This window comes from Muscardinus avellanarius, assembly GCF_963383645.1.
Source record: "Muscardinus avellanarius genome assembly, chromosome: 22".
Classification (NCBI taxonomy): domain Eukaryota; kingdom Metazoa; phylum Chordata; class Mammalia; order Rodentia; family Gliridae; genus Muscardinus; species Muscardinus avellanarius.
In genome coordinates this window covers 225,001-251,082 of record NC_137808.1, presented here as the reverse complement: position 1 = coordinate 251,082, position 26,082 = coordinate 225,001, and the positions used below count along the sequence as shown (strand labels likewise).

General features: G+C 51.2%; 1 protein-coding gene across 1 annotated transcript in view; it reads left to right on the top strand.

The window, feature by feature from the left end:
- Positions 1-26,082, top strand: part of FGD5 (FYVE, RhoGEF and PH domain containing 5) — a gene marked incomplete at its 3' end in the record, with an annotated part of 144,002 nt that overhangs the window by 69,982 nt on the left and 47,938 nt on the right. The window contains exon 3 of the mRNA XM_080718145.1: positions 24,227-24,359. Coding sequence (XP_080574271.1) covers positions 24,227-24,359 — 133 coding nt within the window. The remainder of the gene's footprint in view (positions 1-24,226; positions 24,360-26,082) is intronic.

The following is a 26,082-nucleotide window of genomic DNA, read 5'->3' as shown; positions in this document are numbered from 1 at the left end:
CCGCAGACCCAGTACCGCCCGCAGGCCCCGCAGAACCCGGAGCGGGAGTCACAGATTTGCCCCCCACACTGGGGCTCCAAGGAGGGCAGGGCTGTTGGGGCTGATGAGACATGACTTTGAATCCAGCATCTGGGAGGCTGAGACGGGAGGACCATGGTTTTGCGGCCAGCCTCAGCTACTCAGTGAGGCCCTTTGCAACTCAGTGAGACCCTGTTTCCAAATGAAGACCAAAAAATTGGGCTGGGGGTGTAGCTTGGAGGAAGAATGCCCCTAAGTTTCCTCCCTTGTACTACAAAAAAAAAAAGAAAAAAAAAGAAAAAAAAGAAAAAGAAAGAAAGAAAGAAAGAAAGAAAGAAAGAAAAAGAAAAAGAAAATGACCAATATTCTGGCAGCATAGGAGCCGCCGAGGTAGACACTTCAGACAGGATGGAAGGGCAAGTGTGAGTTCGCAAAGTGTAAGCGGAGGGAAAGCCGGGCATGGCGCACGCTTGTCATCCCAGTATTTGGGAGGACGAGACAGGAGGATCGCAGGTTCGCAGACAGCTTCAGCTACTTAGTGACTCCCTCTACGACTTAGTGAGACCCTATTTCAAAATAAAAGAATAAAAAACTGGGCGTGGCGGCGCACACTTGTCATCCCAGCATTCTGGAGGCTGAGACCGGAGGATCGCGGTTCATGGCCAGCCTCAGCTACTTAGTGAGGCCCTCCGCAACTCAGTGAGACCCGGTTTCAAAATACAGAATAAAAAAATAGGACCTAGGGATATAGCCCGGAGGTAGAATGCCCCCGGGCTCAGTCCCCAGTACCAAAATAAATAAATAAATAAATAAATAAATAAATAAATAGAGTAAAAATAAAGAATAATAAAAAAAATAGAGCTGGGGGTGTAGCTTGGAGGTAGAATGCCCCTGGGTTCTATCCCCAGTACAGAAAAAAATAAACTAATTAAGAAAGAAAGAATATGCTTGCTTTGCCGGGCGTGGTGGCGCACGCTTGTCATCCCCGCGCTTGGGAGGCAGAGATAGGAGGATCGCGCAGGTTCGAAGCCAGCCGCGCGCACTGGCTTAGGAGACCCTGTTTCCAAATAAAAATGTAAAAATAGGTCTGGGAGTGTAGCCCGGAGATAGAAGGGCTTCCAGGAACCCCAGTACCACCAAAAAAAAAAAGAATATGCTTGGAAGGCGGAGACAGGAGGATCGCACGGGTTCGAAGCCAGCCTCGCTGGTTTAAGAGACCCTGTTTCCAAATAAAAAAATATAAAATAGGTCTGGGAGTGTAGCCCGGAGGTAGAAGGGCTTCCAGGAACCCCAGTACCACCAAAAAAAAAAAAAAAAGAATATGCTTGGAAGGCGGAGACAGGAGGATCGCACAGGTTCGAAGCCAGCCTCGCTGGTTTAAGAGACTCTCTTTCCAAATAAAAATATAAAATAGGTCTGGGAGTGTAGCCCGGAGATAGAAGGGCTTCCAGGAACCCCAGTACCACCAAAAAAAAAAAAAAAAAAAAAAGGAAGGAAGGAAGGAAGGATGGATGGATAGCCGGCGTGGTGGCCCTTCAGAGCTGCAGAGCTTCCTCTCCGGGGGTAACTGAGCACCGCCCTCAGTTCTGAGGGGCCCCTTCTTCACGGCCCCTGATCTCAGGGTGCGGGGCGGGCGTAGAGTAACCGCCTCTGCACAGGCCCCTCAGAACTAGGGGCCGTTTTGGGAGTGTGCTCGTGCCCTTGGCCCAGGACCAGCTTCCCCTAGACTGTGTGGCCTTTCAGAACCTACCCCGGCCCTTCCTTTTCTCTCTGGCTCATTGTTTCTAAAGTCATGGCTAGGCAAACTGTCCTCTCACAGAGATGCCCGCGGGCTGGGCATCTGCGCAGGCTCTGTGCGGTGCATTGCCTCTGAAGCGACGGTTGCAGCCATTCGCAAAGGTGCGTGTTGTGTCTCCACTGTGCGGTGATGCTGAGAGCCCCGGGTCTCCCTCTAGGAGCAGGATCTGGCCCAGGAGAGGCCCCGTTCTACACCGGGCTCCCGTGGCTCCCCATCACTTACTGGGGTTTTTTTTTCTGTATTGTAATTTGTGGGCCTCAGTTTCCCCATTTACGAAATGAAGGTTTGGCCCGGTGTGGTGGCGCCCACTAGGCATCTCAGTACTTGGGAGGCTGAGACAGGAGGATCACAGTTCGAGGCCAGCCTCGGCTACTTAGTGAGGCCCTCTGCAACTTAGTGAGACCCTTTTTCCAAATAAAAAATATATAACAGGTCTGAGGGTGTAGCCCAGAGGAGAAGGCTCCTGGGTTCCGTTCCTAGTATCTCTAACGCACGCACACGCACACACACGGGCTTTGTTTTGGTACGAGGGGTGTTCTACCTCCAAGTTATTCCCCAGCCCTTTGTACTACTGTGTCTGGCTACATGGAGCGTTCACTGATTTCTCTGTGTGTGTGTGTAACTGAGGGATGGAACCCAGGGGCATTCCACCTCCGAGCTACACCCTCGGCCCTATTGTTTTTTCTTTCTTTCTTTTTTCTTTTTTTGTGGTACCGGGGATGGAACCCAGGGGCATTCGACCTTCGAGTTACACCCCCAGCCCTATTTTTTATTCTTTATTTTGAAACAGGATCTCACTGAGTTGCAGAGGGCCTCGCTAAGTAGCTGAGGCTGGCCTCGAACCACGATCCTTCCGTCTCAGCCTCCCAAATGCTGGGATGACAAGTATGCGCCACCACGCCCGGCGTGTTATTTTATTCTTTATTTTGAAACAGGGTCTCATTAAGTTGCAGAGGACCTCACTAAGGAACCGGGACTGGCTGTGAACTTCGATCCTCCTGGCTCAGCCTCCCAAGGACTGGAATTACAAATGTACACCACCATGCCCAGCTAGTTCTCTGCTTCTAAAGACCCATGTGTGGTTAGCCAGGACTAATCCAGATAATCTCCCCACCATAACACCCATAACCTCAAGTACATCCTACAGAATCCCTTTTGTCCTGCAATGCAAAATCTGTATTCATTGCTGGATTAGAGTGCAGGCACATTATTCTTCCCACTACAGAAAACCTTCTGAACCCCAAAGATTCACATCCGTTCTCAATGTGAAATACATTCCTTCCACCCCAAGGTCCCCAGCAGTCTCTTTATGTCACAAGAATCTGTTCAACAAATCTCATCTGAATCCCCTGCCTCCACAACCCCGATCCTGTTTTCCATACTGTAGAGCCGGGCGTGGCGTCGCACGCTCCTCATCCCAGTACTTGGGAGGCTGAGGCAGGAGGATCGCGGTTCGCGGCCAGCCTCAGCTACTTAGCGAGGCCCTCCACAAGTCAGTGAGACCCTGTTTCAAAAATAAGGAATAAAAATAGGGCTGAGGGTGTAGCTCAGAGGTAGAATGCCCCAGGGTTCCATAAAAAAAAAAAGAAGCCAGGCGTGGTGGCGCACGCTTGTCATCCCCGCTCTTGGGAGGCGGAGACAGGAGGATCGCGCAGGTTCGGATCCAGCCGCGCTGGCTTAGGAGACCCTGTTTCCAAATAAAAATATAAGCTGGGCGCGGTGGGCACGCTTGTAATCCCAGCGCTCGGGAGGCTGAGACAGGAGGATCGCGCAGGTTCGGATCCAGCCGCGCTGGCTTAGGAGACCCTGTTTCCAAATAAAAAATATATATATAAAAAAAAATAGGTCTGGGAGTGTAGCCCGGAGGTAGAAGGGTTTCCAGGAACCCCAGTACCACCAAAAAAGAAAAAAATCTGAAAAGTTCCTCATCACCTGGCCACATCTTAGTGATGTGGTAGCATCACAGCGCAGCGCATTGCTGACTTATTTGGTAAACAGGCTGCGCGTCATCAGGCCTCTGAATACACAGCACATCCAGCCCAGTAGCATGCACAATGCTGGGCGTGAGTCAGTACAGACTGCTTTACAGATTTACTAGGCCGTAGGCTGGGCTTTTAGAGTGTACTCCTTCTGTAAGAAAAAAAAGAAAAAGGTTTGTAGCCAGGCATGTGAAATCCTAGTCCTTGGGAGGCAGGTTCGAGGCCGGCCTCAGCTACTTAGTGAGCCTTTTGAGCAGCAACAAAGCGAGACCCTGTTTCGAAATAAAAAATAAAAGCCTAGCGTGGTGGCGCACGCTTGTCATCCCTGCGCTTGGGAGGCAGAGGCAAGAGGATCGAGGCCAGCCGCGCTGGTTTAAGAGACCCTGTTTCAAAAATACAGAAAATAGGTCTGGGAGTGTAGCCCAGAGGTAGAAGGGCTTCCAGGAACCCCAGTACCACCAATAAATAAATAAATAAATAAATAAATAAATAAATAAATAAATAATAAAAAATAAAAAATAAAAGCCTAGCGTGGTGGCGCACGCTTGTCATCCCAGCATTTGGGAGGCTGAGATGGGAAGATCGTGGTTCGAGGCCGGCCTCAGCTACTTAGTGAGACCCTCCCCAACTCAGTGAGACCCTGTTTCAAAATAAAGAATAACAAGATAGAGCTGGGGGTGTAGCTCGGAGGTCAAATGCTACTGGGTTCCACCCCTAGCACAAATAAATAAATTTAGTAATAAATAAATAAAATAGTAATAAATAAATAACAGTAATAAGTAAATAGTAATAAATAAATAGTAATAAATAATTTAGTAATAAATAGTAATAAATAATTTAGTAGTAAATAAATAGTAATAAATAATTTAGTAATAAATAGTAAACATTTTAGTAATACATAAACAGTAATAAATATTTAGTAATGCATAAACAGTAATAAATATTTAGTAATACATAAATAGTCATAAATAATTTAGTAATACATAAATAGTCATAAATAATTTAGTAATTAATAAATAAATAGTAATAAATATAAAAAATTAAAAGGGGCTGGTGCTGGGTTTGTAACTCAGAGGTAGAATGTCCCTGGGTTCAATCCCTAGTAACACACACACACACACACACACACACACACACACACACACACACGAGTTATCTGTAAACCACATGCCATGTTAAGCTGACTTCCTACGTGTACCCCACGACACGTTTCTCAGAGGACACCCCGCTATTAAGGCAGATGTCACTGCATTCACCGTGCCCCTTAGACCCAGGGCTTTCCTTGTGTATTTACAGTGTGCACTCACGGCGAGATTTTGCTGTTTCGCAAAAAATAGGCAGGTGTGCCTGTGTGTGGTTAAGCTCTCCAGCCTTGGGGTCTGTTTCCACAGGAGAGATTGTGGGGTTCACGGAGGGTCACCGTTGACAGAGTGCCATCAGGAAAGGCTGCGGCACCGGGGACCTCCTGGGCCGGCTCGTCGGGCCCCTGGGATGGGGAAGGGGCAGTGAGGGGTCATGGTGGGGAGCAGAGAGTGGGTCCCACTCATGAGATGCTGTCCCCCGTGGTGCCCTCCGCGGCCCTTTCCCAACACCCTCAAGGTGACCCATGCTCAGGGAACACCGGGGCTGTTTTTTTTTTATTTGTTTCGGGTACTGGGGATTGAACCTAGAGGCATTCTGCCTCCAAGCTACACACCCATCCCAATTTTTTTCGATTTCTTTATTTGGAAACAGGCTCTCACTAGGTTTCTGAGATCCTCACTCTACTGCTGAGGCTGGCTTTGAACCTGCGATCCTCCTGGCTCTGAACCTGCGATCCTCCTGTCTCAGCCTCCCAAGTACTGGGATTATTACTAGAGTGTGCCACCACGCCCTGCTTCACTGGGGCCTGTCAGTGTTTTTCTGCTAAGGTTTGTGCGGGGCGACGGAGGGCTACATGTGAATAACTAATTCACAAGACCCTGAGACACAGACAGAATTCCTGGAGGAAGGAAGCGGACCACTAGGCTTAGTTAAGGAGCAGACGTAGTTATTTTATTTATTTATTTATTTATTTATTTATTTATTTATTTATTTATTTATTTATTTATGTGGTACTGGGGTTCCTGGAAGCCCTTCTACCTCTGGGCTACACTCCCAGACCTATTTTATACTTTTTTATTTTTGGAAACAGGGTCTCTTAAGCCAGCCGCGGCTGGCTTCGAACCTGCGCGATCCTCCTGTCTCCGCCTCCCAAGCGCGGGGATGACAAGCGTGCGCCTCCACGCCCGGCTATTTTTATTTTTATTTTTAAGGATAAGATCTCAGAAGAGATACAGGAAAAATCACGAGTAGGACTGACAAGTATCCCCTGTGCTGTATCTATAAAGGACACCTAGGCAGGTGTCCTTTCTGAGAGCAGAAGGAAGTGTCCATTGCTAGACAGTGTGACCGAGGGCTGTCTGTCCCAGAACACCCCTGCTGCTCCCCAGGGGCTTAGAAGAAGCTCCCACCCACTCCCCAGTGGGCAGGGATCCTGGGCCATTTCTTCCCCTCCCTTTCCCTCCTCCTCCTCCTCCTCCTCTTCTTCTTTCTCTCCCTCTCTCTCTCTCTCTCTCTCTCTCTCCCTCTCTCCCTCCCTCCCTCCCTCCCTCTCCCTTTCCGTTCTAGAAATTAAACCCAGGAGCATTCTACCTCCAAGCTATACCCCCAGCCCTATTTTATTTTTTATTTGTAAACAGTGTCATGCTAAATTGTCGAGGCTGGCTGACTGTGGTGGTGCACCCTTATAATCCCAGTGCCTGGGAGGCTGGGACAGGACGATCACAGCCTCACGAGACCCTCAGCAACTTAACAAGACCCTGTTTCAAAAAAAAAAAAAAAAAAAAAAGCCGGGCATGGCGGCGCACGCTTGTCATCCCCGCGCTTGGGAGGATCGCACAGGTTCGAAGCCAGCCTCAGCTGCTTAGTGAGACTCTCGGCAACTTAGCGAGACCCTGTTTCCATATAAAATATAAAATAGGTTTGGGAGTATAGCCTGGAGGTAGAAAGCCTCTGGGTTTCACCCCCAATACCACCAAATAAATAAATAAATAAATAAATAAATAAATAAAAAATAAAAGATAAATAAAAAATAAAATTGGGCTGGGGTGTGGTTTGGAGGTAGAATGCTCCTGAGTTCAAGCCTCAGGAACACACACACACACACACACACACACACAATCGCTGAGGCTGACCTCGAGCCTACAGTCCTCTCATCTCAGCCTCTCAAGTACTGGGCATGCACCACCACGCCCTGCCTGTTGCCGTCTATATTTTTTTCTTGCCAAAGAGAACACAGGCAGCTGCTGGAATCCAGATGTTTGGCTCCCGCCTCGGCCTGGCCCCGCACTTAGCAGGGAGAGCGTCAGTCCTGGAAAGGCGCCCGGGCTTGGGCAGCTCCAACTCGCCTGCAACAACCCACCCCCACGCTGCAATGCCAAGCTGTCCTCAAACCAGCCCTCGGGCCCTCCACCAGCACCCAGGGGAGCTTCTCCTTAGACCCAGATGCAGGGCCACCCCCGCGTCCCTCACTGCTCCGCACGAGAAGGACCGTGGGACCAGGAACTTTGAAGGGCTCCCCGACCTCAGGGCACAGCTGCACAGACCAGCTGACCCGGTTACTGACCCCTGACCTTATCCCCCCACCTCGTTTCTGTGTGCACATCCTGCCTGGGTCCTTCCCGGGCACAGTTGGGCCCACCCTAAGTAAAGTACCACCTTCTCCTGGCATCTTTAGCTGTGGTTTGTTGTTGTTGTTGTTGTTGTTGTACCAAGGGTTGAACCTGGGGTGTTCAACCTCCAAGCTATACCCCCAGCCCTTTTTATAGTTTATTTGGAAACAGGGTCTTGCTAAGTTGCTGAGGCTGGCCTCAAACCTGTGACCCTCCTCTCCTAACCTCCCCAGTATTGGGATTCCATACGTCATGCCCAACATCCCTATATGTTAGTCCTTTTAAAATTTTGAAACAGGGTCACACTGAGTTGCAGAGGGCCTTGCTAAGTAGCCGAGGCTGTCCTCGAACCGTGATCCTCTTGTCTCAGCCTCCCGAATGCTGGGATGACAAGCGTGCGCCGCCACGCCCGGCTTTTGTTGTATTCTTTGGCAGTTAGTGGTGTCTCTGATATCCTCTGAATTTCCTCACCCTTTTTGCACGGCATCTAAAACTCCGCATCTCCAGTTTTGTGGCCGTGGGTTTTATGTTCCTGTGTTTTAGTTTCCGGCTAGTCCATAAACTCCTAAGGAGAATGGACCTACTTAACCTCCTTCCTGGAGACCCCTACAAGTGTCTTGTCTGTGATACTGATGTGGGTACGAGGATGGGCGATGGCGGGTGAATGACAGGGGAGGGTGTCAACACAAGTCCTGTGTTGTGTCGTCGTGTCTTCTCTGAGAGGGATGGCTCCAGCGAGGCCTCTGGAGTGGAAATAGAGATAGAAATAGAAAACATGAACGCCACAGGTTTTCTCAGCATTCGTTATATTTATCAAACGAAGCCCCGTGTGTCTTGTTCTCAATTTAAAAATTTGGAGAGTTGACTGGTTGATCTTCCTTCCAGAAAAAGAGACGCCTCTAAATCGGGTTGTCTTTTGTTCTCGTGGTTGCCATCTGGATGGATTTTTATTGATTTTCGTTTTTAGAGCGTGGCTCCGGATAAAAGAAAGGGGTCCCGCCCGCCTGCCCAAACTTAGCACACTTCTTGGCCCTCCATAAATAGTGAGCTTTTTATACGACAGAGTCACCCCAGGACTATTAGCACCAGACCCCCCCGCGTCCCTGCAGGTTGGAGGCATCCTCGTACGTGCGAGGATGGAGGCTCGGAGGCGTCCCTTGTATCGCTAAGGTGGGGGTTTAGCTTGGGATGCGGAGGCTCCGGGGCCATGTTCGCCCGCCATACTGTGGTCTTTTCTTTTGGTCTTACGGTCTCGGAGCAGGCTGTCTGCTGCCCTCATGTGAAGCTCTTGGGGCCCCACTGAGCCAGTCCCTCTGTAGCTCTGCCCCATGAGAGCCACGCAGCCTTGGAGGGGTGACTCTGGCCACCTGTGGGCCCACCTCACACTGTTGACTTGCTCACCGCCGGCCCCTCTTACAGTTACGGTGTCCATGTGCAAAGCACTGGGTTAGTGGGTTCAGGGGATACGGGGCACTTGGGTTCTAATACCTGTGCGGGCCAAGACCTTTTAAACTTTCTTTGGTCCTTACAGCCATCCCATAAGTTGGAGGGAAGGGATCCTGGTCTCCACCTAGCTGGTGGGATCCAGAAAAGAGCCTGGGCTGCAAGGGGAGCTGGGACTTGAACCCGCATCCCACCCATTTACCTGCAGCAGTCCTCAGCTCTCACCATGCCCTGTTCTAGGTTCTGCCCCCAGAAGAGACCGTGATTCACTGGGTCTGGTTTGTGGCTCAGAAATCGGCATTTGTTAGCTAGGCGTGGAGGCGCACACTTGTCATCCCAGCATTTGGGAGGCTGAGACAGGAGGATCGCGGTTCGCGGACAGCCTCAGCTACTAAGGCCCTCTGCAACGTAGTGAGACCTTGTTTCCAAACAAAGAATAAAAATTAGAGCTAGGGTGTAGCTGGGAGATAGATTGCCCGTGAGTTCGATCCCCAGTACCATACACACAAAAAATGATGTGCGTGTAAGTCTTTTTTTTTTCTTTGCATCCTGAGTCACCTTGAGCAAATCCCCTAGCTCAGTTTTTTCCTCTGAGAAATGGGAACAGCAGCCACAGGTGAACTGATAAGTCAGAGGAACGGTCCCAAGGACTGCTTGGGCCACGTCTGAGAGAGACAGGCCGGTCAAATGGGAATCGCAGAGGGGACCGCGGGCAAAGTCATTGAAGCTCACAGAGCCTCAGTTTCCCCAGCTGAAAAATGGGGTAACAACAATGGGGGTATCCGAGCATGGTGGCGCACACCTGTGGTCCCAGTCCTTGGGAGGCTGAGACAGGAGGATTGCTTGTTTGGGGACAGCATCAGCAAGTAGCAAGACCCTGTTTCAGAATAAAAATAAAATAAGGCTGGAGGTATAGCTCGGAGGTAGAATGCCCCTGGGTTCCATCCCCAGTATCATAAAAAGAATAAAGAGCAGGGGTAATGGTGTGCTCACCGCCACACTGGGTGGCTGGGGGGACAGGCGGGGTGGCGCCTGTGAGGTGCTGAGCTCCGTGCTCCGTGTCAGTGGCTCCTGGAAGTGTGGGCTCCGAAGCCAAGTGAGCTGCGCTCAGATGGGAGCTCCGGGTTTCCCGTGTCTGTAGAGTGGAGATGTGGATCCCTGCAGGACACAGTGGCAGGATGAATTTGAGAGAGCGCTTGGCTTGGAGTCAGCTGCTGCTGCTGCTGCTGCAGTGGACGGGAGGAGGGGGAGCAGGGGTTTGGTTTTCAGAGCACCGTGCTTGGAAACCACGAGCTACCCCACTCTCAGCTCCTGGCACTTCAGATGTAGCTTGCTGTTGTAAAATTAGTGTCCTCCGTGAACCTCCAGCCCCAGCGTCCTCTCCAGCTGCCCGAGGCCAGCGTAGTGCCCCGCCCTGTCCTTCCTGCTTCCCCTGTGGTCTGGGTTACTCTGAAGCCCAGATCACAGATGACAGGGGAGAGATGTGTCCACATTTCCTCTGGCTCTGGGCCGCTCGGGTCCACAGCTGTGCAGCCCATGCTGCTGAGGTGAGGCAGTCTCCACCTCCAACCTCTCAGTGTCCACTCACGCCCAAGCCATATTTGAAGTTATATAAAAGCGTGGCCTAAACTGGCCTTAGCAATTTAGTGAGACCCTGTTTCAAAATAAAAAATAAAAATAGGGCTGGAGATGTGGCTTGGAGATAGAATGACCCTAAATTCAATTCCTACCCCTCCCCCCCCCACACACAGTGGCCTAGTTAGGAAAGCAGGTGTCTATCCATGAAGATGGGCCGCCTCTGTGTTCTTCATTCTGTGCTGATCCTATTTCAGACAAAAGTGCCAGGGACCTCCCAAATGTGCCAGGCACTATATCATACAAGTGGATGGAGAGAAGGACCCTCAGCAAGGGGTTGTTGGGAAGCTAGGTCAATCTACCTGCTAGGACAGAGAAACTGCTGCAGTGGAAGGGAGGAGGGTACCCGGCCAACGTGTCATTCAGCACGTGTTGGCCGGGTACCTACAGTGAACCACTCATGGAGCACTCAGAGATGTATCGCAGGTCTGTTGCTATGGTTTGAATGTGGAGTGACTTCCAAAGCTCTTGGGTTGAAGGCTTAGTCCTTTTGCAGCAAGGTTCAGAGCCAGGGCTTTGGGAAGTGATTGGGGCACAAGGCTTTGCCCCATCAATGGATCAATCCATTGACAGCTGGCTGAAGAAAGTAGGCCATTGGGGGTGTGGCCTGGAGGGCCGTCTCTTGTCTCTGGCACTTCCTCCTCCTCCTCCTTTTCTTCTCTTCCTCCCCCTCTTCCTCTTTTTCATCTCCTCTTTCTCTGTTTTTCTTCTTTTTCTCTGCTGTCTCCTCTTTCTCCTCTTTCTCTTTTGCTGCTCTTCTTCTCTCTTCTCTCCCTTCTCCTCCTCCTTCTTCTCCTCTTCCTTCTTTCTTCTTCTTACTCTCTCCCCTTCTCTCTCTCTCCTCTCTCCTTTTTTTCTCCCCTTCCTCCTCTTTTTCTTCCTCTTCTCTCCTCCTTTCTCTCTTCCTCCTTCTCCTCCTCCTCCTCCTCCTTCTCCTCCTCCTCCTCCTCCTCCTCCTCCTTCTCTTCCTCCTCCTCCTCCTCTTCTTCTTCTTCTCCTCCTCCTCCTCCTTCTCTTCCTCCTCCTCCTCCTCCTCCTTCTCCTCCTCCTCCTTCTCTTCCTCCTCCTCCTCCTCCTCTCCCTCTTTTTCTCTCCCCCTTTCCTCTCCTCCCCCTCCTCCTGCTCTCTTCTCCTCCTCCTCCTCCTCCTCTTCTCTCCCTCCCTCCCTCCCTCCCTCCTCCCTGGCTGCCATGAGCGTAGCAGTTTTCCCCCACCCACACCTTCCGCCACTGCCCATGGGCTGCAGCCTCTGCACAACCATGTCCCAAATCAGTCTCTTCTCCTCTCACTTGCTCTTCTCGGGCGTTTTACACAATGATGAAAATCCGCCTAACACGCCCGTGATTCCCGCTGACCACCATAGCAGCATAAACAACCATAGTCGCAAATATAAATTATAACAGAGAAGTGGAGAAGGTTTCCCAGAAGAGGCGGCGCCTGCTTGAGATCTGGGTAAAGAGCAAAGGGAGCAGGACTTCTGGAACATTCTTGGGCGGGGCACAGAGGTGGCAATTACAGATGTGTGCGCAGGCCAGTGAGTTTTCGGTTTGGTTGCGTACAATGGACAGAGAGATATCAGAGATGGGGCAGGAATCGTTGGAACAAACTTCCTCAGCGTTCGACATCAAAACCACGGAACGGCGCCGTGAAAAGGTCTCTCATTTTTTAGGCGAGGACACTGAAACCCAGGGAGGGAAAGAGACTGACCCGATGTCACACAGCAAGACGAGAGTCTAAGCTAGGCCTGCGGACACTCGGGAGGTCTGCCTGATTAATACGGCCTGGCCGTCAGCTCCCACTGTGGTCGGCTGGAACTGCCAAGCACGGGGCAGAGCGGCTCATATGCCTGGCTTGGGCATCTCACCTCCCCTCACAGAGCCCCGGGCACGGAACTCTCGTTATCATCTGCATTTTGTAGAAAAGGAAACCGAGGCCGGGGGTTAGGCAGTTTTATCTAGGGTCATTGGGTTGGAAAGCGGCAGAGCTGGGTGTGGACTTAGGCAGTCAGATTCTAAAACTTGTACCCTTGGCCGCCGCCCTCCGCCGGCCCCCCCCAGAGGAGGCCAAAGCGTTCCAGGCGGTGGTCATAGCTAGACACACGTGACAACAGTGTGGCTGCTGCTAAGGGCCAGAAATGCAGACCCCTGCCCTGCTGCCCCGAGTTAGCCTGGGGCTGTGGGTGAGTCGGCGTTCCGGCACTGTAACAAGACATCTGGGGTAATCAGCTTACCGAGAGAAAAGGTTCATTCGGCCCCGGGCCGTGGCGGATTGGCCCCGTTGCTTTTGGGCTTGTGATGAGGCAGCGTATCACGGTGGGGAGTGCTTGCTCAGTGGAACAAAAATGCTCACTTCGTGGCCAGGAAGCAGAGGACAGAGAAGAAAGAGACCGCGGTTCCACGGTTCCCTTCAAGAACACACTCCCAATGACCTAACTCCCTCCCAGTAGGCCCCGCCTCTTAAAGGCTCCATCACCTGCCACTAATGCCACCCCGGGGACCAGGCCTTTGGCACATGGGCCTTGAGAACATGTATCCAAGGTAGAGCAGGCCACTTGTGGCTCCCAAGGCTGGAGCCTGAGATATCATAGACCTGGTAAGCTTAGGGCTCTGGCTTATGATTTTTTTTTTGTTTATTACCACTTTATATTCTATCACTGAATAAGGCCTCTGCAGATCTCTTAAAAGTTTAAGTTTTGCCAGGCGTGGTGGTGCACGCCTGTAATCCCAGTACTTGGGAGGCTAAGATAGGAGGATCGCAGGTTGGCAGCCAGCCTCAGCAACCTCATGAGGCCCTCTGCAAGCGAGTGAGACCCTGTTTCAAAGTAAAAAATAAAATAGGGCTGGGGTGTAGCTCAGAGGTAGAATACCTCTAGGTTCAATCCCCATTACCACACACACGCACACACACACACACACACACACACAGAGTTTTATTATTAATTTTATTTAACAATAAAATAATAATAAAGTATTCATTTTTATTTCCCTAGACCTCTGAATCTAATTTGATTATCTGAAAACCAAACCTTTGCAGTTACAGTTATGTTTCTCTTTTTTTCTTGAAGTGGGGGGGCAACGGCAGTGCTTGCTTAGGACGGGGAGCTAGATCTGCGAATCTCACCTCCTCATTTACAAGAACAGGGTAGCCTGCTAGGCCCTGGTTCTGAGTTTGGGAAGGTATCACGGACCAGGGAGTGAGGACACACCATCGCTTTGAATAGGGGAGACTGGAAACCAAGGGCTCTGAAAAGCCACTCCTTGGAGCTGTTTCCAGGAACTGCTGCGAGGCTCTCCCCTGGCTGACGCTGGCCTGCGATGTGCTCCCGCCAAGAGCAGCCAGGCGGGGCGTCTGCAGCACAAGGAGACCACAGGCGGCCGGGGCTCTCAGCGCCGCGGGGAGGTGGGCAGCCGGGGCGCCACACACAGCTGCACGTCTGGAGGTGTTCTGGGCCGGCACCCATCAGTCCATCTCGCGGGTCCATTTTACAGATGTGAACACCGAGGCCCAGCGAGGTAGGCACAGAGTCCAGGGGGTGCAGAGGGTGAGCGTTGAGCTCCTATTTCTCCAGGGATCTCTGCCTTATCCCCAGATAACATCTGTCCCCCAAAAGCGCTCAATGTCCCTTTGAGGGAGGGGCTGGGTTTTTTTTTAAACTTACTAGGGATGGAATCCAGGGGCATTCTACCTTCAAGCTATGCCCCCGGCCGCCGCCGTCTTCTTCTTCTTCTTCTTCTTCTTCTTCTTCTTATTATTATTATTATTATTATTTTTTTTTTTTTGTGGTACTGGGGTTCCTGGAAGCCCTTCTACCTCCGGGCTACACTCCCAGACCTATTTTTTTTTTAATATATTTTTTATTTGGAAACAGGGTCTCTTAAGCCAGCGCGCGCGGCTGGCTTCGAACCTGCGCGATCCTCCTGTCTCCGCCTCCCAAGCGCGGGGATTACAAGTGTGCGCCACCACGCCCGGCCCTGGCCTTATTTTTTATTCTTTATTTTGAAACAGGGTCTCATTGAGTTACAAAGGGCCTCACTAAGTAGCTGAGGCTGCCTGTGAACTGCAGTCCTCCTGTCTCAGCCTCCCAAATGCTGGGATTACAAAGGTGCGCCACCACGCTGGGCTCCCAAAGCCTTATTTTATCTTTTATTGGGAAACAGGGTCTTGCTTCATTGCTGAGAGCCTCCCTAAGTTGCTGAAGCTGGCCTCGAACCTGCGATCCTCCTGTCTCAGCCTCCCTAGTACTGGATTACAGGTGTGTACCTCTGCACCAGGCTGACTGGGATTCTCTGGACTCGCTGGCTTGTCTTCCCCTTCTTCACCTTTCCAGCTCCCGCAGCGCGCAACCTGCAGACCCTCTCCCCTCCCCTCTGGGCTGGCAAGCTGCAGCAAGCTCCCAGCCCGACTAGACGGAGCCAACGACATATTCCATCACGCGGGGACGCGACTTGGGTCTCAGCTCTCGCTGAGAAGTTCCCAAGAGGGAAAGCATTCCTTTTTTTTAATGAGTTATTAGACCCTTTTGGCCATGTTCAGGAGTTTGGCTCCTAAAGAGTGTCACATAGGACAGAACTTAATGGTCAAGAGTTGGACCGTATTGGGCTCCTCTTCCCGCATGGAGACACGTGTCTTTTTTATGACTCTGGGCTGCTGGAGAGTCAGGCTCATCTGGTGGGTCGTGTAAGGTAATGAGCTCCGGGCAGCTTTAACTTCCGTTTCCTTTAAGGACACAGCTTGGTGGAAGCTAGTCAGGAACTGGCCCTCCGCCTGGCTGGCCGTGAAGGGGCCTCCTCCATCATCTTCTCACTGGCTTCCCCAGGAAACACACACAGTCGCTTGCAGTTTACAGCTAAACACAGCGCGCATCACTGCTTGGCTGACGCGGGGCTTCTGATTGGTCCTGAAGGACTTCGGCATCAGCCAAAGATAGAAGGGGGAGGAGCCAGCTGCCGCTGGGAGGCGCTGTCAGCATCATTACCATGGTAACGGGCTGATCTTCTGCGCACACCCCATTAGATGTGGCCAGGCTGTGCAAAAGGCCAGCCCACTCACATCCAGCGATACCTTCTCTGTGTCGTGAGAGCGCCTGGGTTGAATTGTTTTGTTTGTTTCTGTTCCTAGGGATGGAACCCAGGGGCCTTCTCCCTCCGAGCTACACCTCCAGTTCTTTTGATTTTTTTACTTAGAAACAGGGTCCTTCTAAGTTGCCGAGGGTCTGGCTAATTTGCTGAGGCTGGCCTCGAACGAACCTGGGATCCTCCCGTCTCAGCCTCCCAAGTACTGGGATTACAGGTGTGCACCGCAGTGCCTGGCTTGTTTTGATTAATTCTCTAGATAACCTGTGTTACCATCCCACCTGTGTTGTACAGGTGGAAAAAAAAAAAAAAAAGCCGAGGCATGTAAAAATTAAGCAACTTGCTTGAAGTGATGGAGCTGGTGTTCTGGCCAAGTGGGCTAATCTGAATTTGCCCGCCTGCCTGCCTGCCTGCCTGCCTGCCTTCCTTCCTTCCTTCCTTCCTTCCTTCCTTCCTCTCTTTTCTTTTCTTTTCTTTCTTTCTTTTTGTGTGTATGGTACTGGCCATTAAACCCAGAGGCATTCTACCTTTGAGCTACACCTCCAGTCTGATTTTATTTCTTATTTGGAAACAGGGTCTCACTAGGTTGATGAGAGTCTCAGTACTTGCTGAGGCTGGCCCTGAACCTGTGCTCCTCCTGTTTCAGCCTCCCGGGTACAGGGATTACAGGCGTGCGCCACCACCCTCTTAACCAGCATTGTACACTTCTTGAGGCCAGAGAGAGGATTCTAGTTACTTCTGAATCCGCATGCATTACCCCGTGAAGTAGGTGCTAGTGTGTACTTATTGAATAGCTGGATAGAAGGATGGATGATCCGAAGCCTGAGGAAGTGGATGGAGGGCCAGGTGGGCGCATGGGTGAGGGCTGAGTAGAGGGGAAGTAGGAGAGATGATGGGTGGGTGTGTGGACAAGGGAAAGAATGAATGAGGGGTGGGTGAATGTGGTGGCTGGATGAATGGATGAATGGGTGGGTAGATGGATGATGAATGAATGGGTCAGTAGATGGATAGATGAATGTGTGGATAGATGGGTGAATAAAAGGGTAGATGGATGGACGAATGAATAGGTACATGGATGGGTGGATGAATGGGTGGATGGGTGGGTGGGTGGATGAATGGGTAGATGGATGATGAATGAATGGGTAGATGGATGGATGGGTCAATGGATGGATGGATGGATGGATGGGTGGATTGATGGATAGATGGGTGGATGAATGGATGGATAGATGGACGAATGGATGGATATGGATGAATGGATGGATGGATAGATGGATGAATGGATAGATAGATGAATGGATGGATGGATTGGTGTGCAGGTAAGTAGAAGCATGAGTTCATAAATGGGACTATTTAGATGGGTGGTGGCTGGGTCAGAGGGCTTCCTTATGTGTAATGTTTTGGTATGCTCAAATAATCCACCCAGAGAAGACACACCTCCATCTATTATGATCATAATGGACATTTTGACTAGGGAGGCTGTAGAATTATGTCTCTTTGCTCATCACTGTAACCTCAGCACCTATTGTACAGAGTCTGTGGAATACAGACGGCTCTGAATAGTAATTTTTTTTTTTTAGTACTGAGGAATGAGCCCAGAGGCATTCTACCTCCAAGCCATACCTCCAACTCAAACTCCATTTTTTAAAAATTTCTTATTGGGAAACAAGTGTGTACCACCACACCTGGCTCAGATTTTTTTTTTTTTTTTAGAGTAAGTGAAAAAAACCCAAACAGGTACCAGATAGCTAAAAAATACTTATTCCAAAGCTGTGCCACCATTGGCACAGGCTTGTAATTCCAGTACTTGGGAGGCTGGACAGGAGGATCGCAGGTTCAAGAACAGGCTCAGCAAATAGTGAGACTCTCATCAACCTAGCGAGACCTAGTGAATAAAAATAAATAGGGCTGAGGGCATAGCTCAGAGGTAGGATGCCCCCGGATTCTGCCTTAGTACCATGTACAACAACAACAATGTAGCTCTGTAGGTTTTCTTAGAACATGCCGAGTAAAGGATTCTCTTGGCCATGGGGAGAAACGGATGGGTATATAAATGGGCTAGGCCTGTTTCCTCAAAGCAGGAAGTGATCACTCACCCAGGATAGAGGTTCTGCCAGAGTCTGAGGGCACATCTGCAAAGAGATTGTTAAGGAAATGTTTTCCTCCCGCCTTCCCTTACTGTGCTGGGTGGAACCCAGCGCCTTGTGCACGCTAGACAGTGCTCTACCACGGAGCTGCACCCCCAGCCCGAGAAAACACTTCTCAGAGGAGTCTCTCTCATCCTCTTGAAGGTCGCCCCGGTGGTGATTGCCAGGGTCAGCGAGGGCAGTTACGTGGACGCTTCCGGTCTTAGCACTCGCATGCTTGATCGAGATATTTAATTGATGACTAATGTCCAACAGCTCTGTCATCGACTCTGCAAAGGCATTGGATTAGACGTGCTCTCCCATGCTGCGAAAGCATATTTTTAATGGCAGTTTATTACTGCCATGTGTTAATGCACACAGTCCTTTAGTGCCACCGTGAAATAAATGGGCCAGAAATTTTGCCAGCGCACCTCAGTCCTTGCCTCTGACTTCCTCTGGCCTGTTCCCTCTAGAAAACAGGAGCCAGACAAAGAAATATAGTCAAAAGAGGGCCGTCAGCTCCGGCCCCACATCTGACTGTGCCTGAGGTTGGGTGAAGGACAGGTGACTAGTGAGTTAGAAGTGTCCAGGTCTGAGGATTGCACAGGTTCAAAGCCAGCCTCAGCTACTTAGCGAGGCTCTCAGCAACTCAGTGAGACCCTGTTTCCAAATAAAATATAAAATAGGTCTGGGAGACTGGGCGTGGTGGCGCACACTTGTAATCACCGTGCTTGGGAGGCTGAGACAGGAGGATTGCAGAGGTTCGAAGCCAGCCTCGCTGACTTAAGAAACCCTGTTTCCAAATAAAAAGATAAAAATGGGTCTGGGAGTGTAGCACGGAGGTAGAAGGGTTTCTAGGAACCCCAGTACCACAAAAACAAAAACAAAAAACAAACAAACAAACAAAAAAACCAGAGCAACAACAACAAAAAATAGGTCTGGGAGTGTAGCTTGGAGGTAGAAAGCCCTTGGGTTCCATCCCCAGTACCACCAAAATAAAAAAATAAAAGGGAGTGTCTAGGTCTCACTGGGCGTAGTGGCCCATGCTTGTAATCCCAGTGCCTGGGAGGCTGAGACAGAAGGATTCCAGGTTCAAGGCCAGCCTCAGCAACTTAGTGAGGCCTTCTGCAATTTAGGGAGACCTGTTTCAAAAAAATAACAAAAACAATAGAGCTGGGGGTGTAGCTCAGCGGTAGAACGCCCCTGGGATCAGTCTCCAGGGGTGCGCACGCGCACACACCCACCCACACCCACACACACACACCCACACACACACACGCACGCACGCACACTGACCAGGTCTATCTGTGAGGTCTGTACATTTCCAGTGGGGATCAAGATAATTTTAGCCAAGCAGACTATTTCGGCTTAATAGTTATGTCCTTTTTTTTTTTTTTTTTTTTAAATGCACTGGAAGAATACATGTTGTGACTCCACGGGTCTTCCTTAGGATGAGACCAAATGACTCAAAGCCGGGTGTGGTGTGCATTCTTTTTTTTTTTTTTTTTGGTGGTACTGGGGTTCCTGGAAGCCCTTCTACCTCCGGGCAACACTCCCAGACCTATTTTTACATTTTTACTTGGAAACAGGGTCTCCTAAGCCAGCGCGGCTGGCTTCGAACCTGCGCGATCCTCCTGTCTCCGCCTCCCAAGTGCGGGGATGACAAGCGTGCGCCACCACGCCCGGCGGTGTGCATTCTTGTAAGCCCATTACATGGCAGGCTGAGGCAGGGGGATCGTGGTTTGTGGACAGACTCAGCTACTTAGCAAGGTCGTCTGCAACTTAGTGAGACCCTGTTTATTTATTTATTTACTTACTTACTTACATATTTATTTATATATTTTTGTGGTACCAGGATTGGAACCCAGAGGCTTTCTACCTCCAGGCTATACTCCCAGATCTATTTTATATTATATTTGGAAACAGGGTCTCACTAAGTTGCTGAGCGCCTCACTAAGTAGCTGAGGCTGGCTTCCAACCTGTGCGATCCTCCCGTCTCAGCCTCCCAAGCGCGGGGATTACAAGTGTGCGCCACCACTCCCAGCTAGTGAGACCTTGTTTTAAAATAGAGAATTAAAAAACAGAGCCGAGGGTATAGCTCAGAGGTAGAATGCTCCTGGGTTTCATCCCCAGTACCAAAAAAAAAAAAAAAAAAAAAAAAATTTATATATATATGAGTTAAGTGTAAGAAAACCGTATGATCACCGAACACCAGGTGTGGTGGCGCATAATTGTAATCCCAGCATTTAGGAGGCTGAGAATAAAGGAGGATCATAGTTTGTGGACAATCTCAGCTACTTAGTGAGGCCCTGGACAGCTTTGTGAGACCCTGCTTCAGAATATAAAGAATTAAAAAATAGGGTGGGGGTGTAGCTTGGAGGTAGAATGCCCCTGGGGTCCATCCCCAGTACCCCACACACACACAGACACACACACACACACACAGAGTTGGGCATAAAAAGCCAGTATGATGGTGGAATTCTGTCGACAGTGAGGGCCAGCCAGTGAGGACCGTGGTGTGACTCTGGTTTGGCCAGCGCTAAGTCAAGAAAGGCCAGGGGAGCGGGGAGCCAACACCCATTCAGTTCCTACGTGCTAGGTACCATGGGTTGTTTTTGCATGATTTCACATTAGCCTTAAACGCTCTGCCTTAAGTGTTTTGCCTCATTCAACTGGTCCAGTGCTCCCAGCAGCCTTGTGCGCTGGGGTCTGGTGAGGTTAATCCTTGCTTGTAAGTGGTGATGCCAGAATGTGCAATCAGACATTCTCATGGAAGAGTGTGAGCCGGCCGGGCGCGGTGGGCACGCTTGTCATCCCCGCGCTGGGGAGGCGGAGACAGGAGGATCGCGCAGGTTCGAAGCCAGCCGCGCTGGCTTAAGAGAACCTGTTTCCAAATAAAAATATGAAATAGGTCTGGGAGTGTAGCCCGGAGGTAGAAGGGCTTCCAGGAACCCCAGTACCACCACCACCACCACCCCCAAAAAAAATGCTGGGCATGGTGGCACACAGTTGTAATCCCAGCATTTGGGAGGCTGAGACAGGAGGATCACGATTTGTGGGCAGCCTCAGTTAATTAGTGAGGCCCTCTGCAACTCAGTGAGACCTGGTTTCAAAATAAAGAATAGCCGGGCGTGGTGGCGCACGCTTGTAATCCCTGCGCTTGGGAGGCGGAGACAGGAGGGTCGCGCAGGTTCGAAGCCAGCCTCAGCTACTTAGTAATAAAGAATAAAAAATAGGGCTGAGGGTGTAGCTCAAAGGTAGAATGCCCTTGGGTTCTATCCCCAGTACTTCAAAAAATAAAAAATAGAAAGAAAGAAAGAAAGAAAGAAAGAAAGAAAGAAAGGAAGGAAGGACAGCAACAGAAGGAAAGCTTCTTTTACCCCTGCAACCTGAGACTGACCCTCAGTGCTTGGACAGATATGGCTGGCTTCAGTTTCCAGGTCCCTCCGATGGGGCTGCTGTGTCCTCAGAGGCTGTGAGTGTTGGCCGGATTTACCATGTGATTCTGGCCCCGCCTTTTCCCCCTCTCTGGGAGTTTGGCTTCCATGACACCCTGCATGCCCAGTGTCACCCTGGGTTCTGCTCAGTGAAAGCCAGCCCACAGCTTGGCTGGAGGCAGAGACCCCAGGTTCTGTGGGGCCAGGGAGACATCCCTGCAGCAGCCAGATCGACCCCGGCCACGCAGAGCCCTGCTGGACAGGCGGAGCTGTTGGGTCCAATCCTGCAAACACCAGCTTGTCTGTCTCTGAAGAGTTTGAATCAAGAGGACCACAGATCAGAGTGGGTTTTGAGCCGGTTGCTGGCTGACGGGTGGAGAACAGATTGGAGGGCAGGCAGGGTGAATTTAGAGAGAAGGGGAGAGCAGCTGTCATGGACATCTGGGGAGGAGATGGCTGGTCCAGAGGCTCTGGTAAAAAGGCGGGTGGAAGCCGGGCGTGATGGCGCACGCTTGTCATCCCAGCATTTGGGAGACTGAGACGGGAGGATCGCGGTTTGCAGACAGCCTCAGCTACTTAGTGAGGCCCTCTGCAACTCAGTGAGACCCTGTTTCAAAATAAAGAATAAAAAATAGGGCTGGGGGTATAGCTCGGAGGTAGAATGCCCTAGGTTCAAAAAAAAAGAAGAAACAGTAAAAGAAAGGTGGTTAGCGATGGACACTCAGCCAGCAGCCGTGCAGGGGATGTTCAGGCTTTGGTTAGCTGCCCTCCAGGCATGGCTGGGAATCCTGTTCTCTCCCCAACACATCCGAGGAAAGGCCTGGCTCTCACCTTCTCTGTGGAGATGAGGATCAGAGGCTCAGTAGCCCCGCACCCCACTCCCATCATGGGTTATCCCAGACCAAGCATCCTGCGCTCCCGCTGGGGCCTGATGTGGGCCTCCGTCCCCGAGGGAGAGCGGGGCACGGAGGATTATAGGTTGGCACGGGTGGGCTGTGGAGGGTGGTGCCCCACCGCGTGTCACCGTCCTGCGTGGACGCTGAGCTCTGCTGATTAGTTGAGATTTCTCACCTGGGGACCCGCTGAGGGCAGTGTGGATGACCCGGGGAGAGGTCCTTCTGTGTGAACCCGCTGCCATGTGTACGTTTTGCTGCAAAGTAACATTTTGTTTGCTCTTATAATTTGAAAGAAAAAGCCAAAAAGTCATCTTTGGAAAGGAAGAAGAGAGGTGTGGCCAGAAGGGTTGTCTGCTGCGTATCAGGTCGGGTGGCGGCTCAGCCTGGGGTTAGAACAGCGTCTGTACCTGTGTGAGAAGGGCACAGCTGTGGCCGCGCCCCACCCCGTCATGTCCCGTCGGCGGCCGCCGTGACTTGTCCAACCAGGCAGGGCCGGGCTCCAGTGGGCTCAGCCAGCCCAGGAAATGGAAGCCCCCTTCTCTCTTCCCACCCAGCCATCATCCAGTGTTTATCTTGGCATTGTCAGTAAGCAGTGATAAACATTAGATAAGAATTTAAAGCCGGCTGTGGGGGGACATGCCTATAATCTCAGTTTTGTGAGACGTGGTCTGGGCCACATTGCCATTGCAGGGTGTCGAGCAGGAGAGGAGCCCGGATCTCTGCTGTTGAATAGTCACTGTGCTGTGTGCAGAGGGGGCAGGGGAAGGAAGCTCTTGTGATGGTGGCGCCTCTGGCCTGGAACTCAAGGTCTGATCTTGTGTCGGCTGTTCACATAAAGACCTGTCTCGTCTTCACCAGTATCTGACCTGCCGCCTAAAATTTGATGCATGTGCTAATGGCTTCATCCATTACGGAGAATGCCTGCGTCACAGCTGCAGCTGTACAGAGCTGAGTCCCACACGGCTCTAAGCTGCAGTCCTCGCGGTGCCCACCAAGCCGGTGCCTGGGATCATTGTCCTTGTGTCTCACCCGTGCTGTGACCAGTGGCGGGGACGGGACACACAGTCCCAGCTTCCTTTACCTAATTACACTCCTTATTCGAGCCCTAGCACTGACCCCGATGCCTGACCAGGCCAGTCTAGGCCCCAGGCTGGTCACACTGGACATCTCTGACCTTGAGAGGAAATTTTTTTTTTTTTTTGCAGTACTGGGATGGAACCCAGGGGTATTCTACCTTTGAGCTCTATCCCCAGGTCTATTTTTATTCTTTATTTTAAAACAGAAGCTTTGCCGGGCGTGGTGGCGCACGCTTGTAATCCCCGCGCTTGGGAGGCAGAGACAGGATTGCACAGGTTCGAAGCCAGCCGCGCGCGCTGGCTTAGGAGACCCTGTTTCCAAATAAAAATGTAAAAATAGGTCTGGGAGTGTAGCCCGGAGGTAGAAGGGCTTCCAGGAACCCCAGTACCACCAAAAAAAAAAAAAAAAGAAGTTTTTTTTTTGGTGGTAATGGGGTGGAACCCAGGGGCTTTCCTACCTCTGGGCTATACTCCCAGACTTATTTTCTATTTTATTTGGAAACAGGGTCTCACTAAGTTGCTGAGAGCCTCACTAAGTAGCTGAGGCTGGCTTCGAACCTGCGCGATCCTCCTGTCTCAGCCTCCCAAGCATGGGGATTACAAGCATGTGTCACCACGCCCAGTTTAAAATTAGAACAGGGTCTCACTGAGTTGCAAAGGGCCTCACTAAGTAGCTGAGGTTGGCCGCGAACCATGATCCTCCCGTCTCAGCCTCCCAAGTACTGGGATTTCAAGCGTGCACCACCACGTCTGGCTGAGAGTAAATTTTTGAACCTTTCTTTGAGCACTGTGACATGCCTTATGCCTGACAGGGTCACAGGCCTCTTGGTGTGTGCAGAGGCCTGAGGAAGCAGAGTCTGAGCACTAAACAGAGGCCGGTAAGGCTGGGGCTGGGGGAGGGAGCCGTGCTGGGGCTCCTTCATTTTGACTCCTGGGGACACAGCTTTGCATACAGAACACTTGTTGCTAACAGCTCATGGCATCCATAGGGCCCCTGGCCGGTCCGCATCACCTCTGCCAAACAAGCACGTCTAATTCTCTTCCCTTCCTCTTCCAGTGCCTACACGGAGCCCTACAAGGTCTGTCCCATCTCAACAGCAGCCCCCAGAGAGGATCTCATATCAGACGAAGAGCAGGGGACTTCAGGGGAGGAAGACAGCGCGCCGAGAGACCCCGGTCTCACCCACAAGGTAAGGGACCATTCGGAGAAAGGCCGGAGGATCGTGGGCATCGGGGCCGGGAAGGAGGAGAGGAACCGGGAAGGGACCTGCCTGTCCCCGCGAGGCCGAGGGACCTCTCTGAGGCAGTGGACCCAGGCTGCATCCAGAAACTGCCAGGGCAGGGCAGTTGAAAGGATACTTTCTTGGGTCTGTGGAAATGTAGAGCTTTTCCCCTGGCTTTTTGGAGGAAACGGTGTAGAACTGTTAAGTTTGCATCAAGGCAAGCCTGGATTCTAATAACCTCAGGCCCGTGGGCCTCGTTTTCCTCGACTGTGAAGGAGTCGTAAGGGCAAGGGGTGTTGATGGACACTATAAGAAGTGAGTGTAAGCCAGGTGTGGTGGCGCACGCTTGCAATCCCAGTATTTGGGAGGCTGAGACAGGAGGATTATAGGTTTGAGGCCAGCCTCAGTTACTTAGTGAGGCCCTTTGCCACTCAGTGAGACCCTGTTTCAAGGTAAAAAAAGAAAAAATAGAGCTTGGGGGTAGACAGCCTCTGGGTTCTTTCCCCAGCAATAAAACAAAAAACAAAACAAAACAAAACCTCTTTTATCTCTCTGTAGCACTTGCCTGAAGTTACCGGCCAAGCCCTATGGGAATCCTGAAGAGGGGTGACCCACACAGGCGGCTCCATAGCAGCTCCCTCCAGCCGCCTTTGCAGCCAGCTGGCTCTTCTCTCCCCTGCGCGGGTTCTGCCCGCTGGCTGCTGTGGTCCTTCGTGCATCCACAGCCAGCTGGGAGGCTGAGGCCAGCTCGTCCCCACCCCTCATGTGTCTGGCCTCTGCCTTTCTCCTACGCCGAGTTGCACAAAGGATGTAGGTGGAGGAATAGAGGGAGGGAGGAAAAAGAAAAGTAAGAAAGATTTAAAAATAGCCCCTGTTCTGAAAGGAAGCAGTCTTATTGATAATAAGACTGCTTTCCAGATGCGTGGGGGACCTTTCAAGCTAAATACCAGCTCCCCTGAGAGGAGCCAGGAGCCGGCGGCCCCTCCCAGGTGCCTCCTCCCTCGCCTGTGTCTCCCGCCGCCTATCTTGTAGCACAGGCGCTTCCTGCCATCATGGCCACCCCCAGGTTGCCTGAGGCGCCGCTGAGGCCCCTGCACCCATCTTCGTTATGGCTTTGATTCTCAAGTCTATGTTATGGCTTTATGGTTTGATTCTCAGTGTCTCCCAAAGGCCCATGTGTTGAAGGTTTGGTCCCCAGCCTGTGGTGCTATCAGAGGTGGCAGAATCTTTTAGAAGATGGCTCCTTGTAGCCGAGTGTAGTGGCACATGTTTGTAATTCCAGTACCTGGGAGGCTGAGACAGGAGGATTGCAGTTTCGCGGCCAGCCTCAGCTACTTAGTGAGGCCCTCTGTAACTTAGTGAGCCCTTGTCTCAAATTAAAGGATAAAAGTAGGGCTGGGAGTGTAACCTAGAGGTAGAATCCCCCTGGGTTTAGTCTCCAGCACCATAGTACCCTCAGGACTTGCATGGTACAGGATCCCCCATGACAGCCGGGCGTGGTGGCGCACGCTTGTCATCCCCGCGCTTGGGAGGCTGAGACAGGAGGATCGCGCAGGTTCGAAGCCAGCCTCAGCTACTTAGTGAGGCTCTCGGCAACTTAGTGAGACCTTGTTTCCAAGTAAAATATAAGATAGGTCTGGGAGTATAGCCTGGGGGTAGAAAGCCTCTGGGTTCCACCCCCAGTAGTACC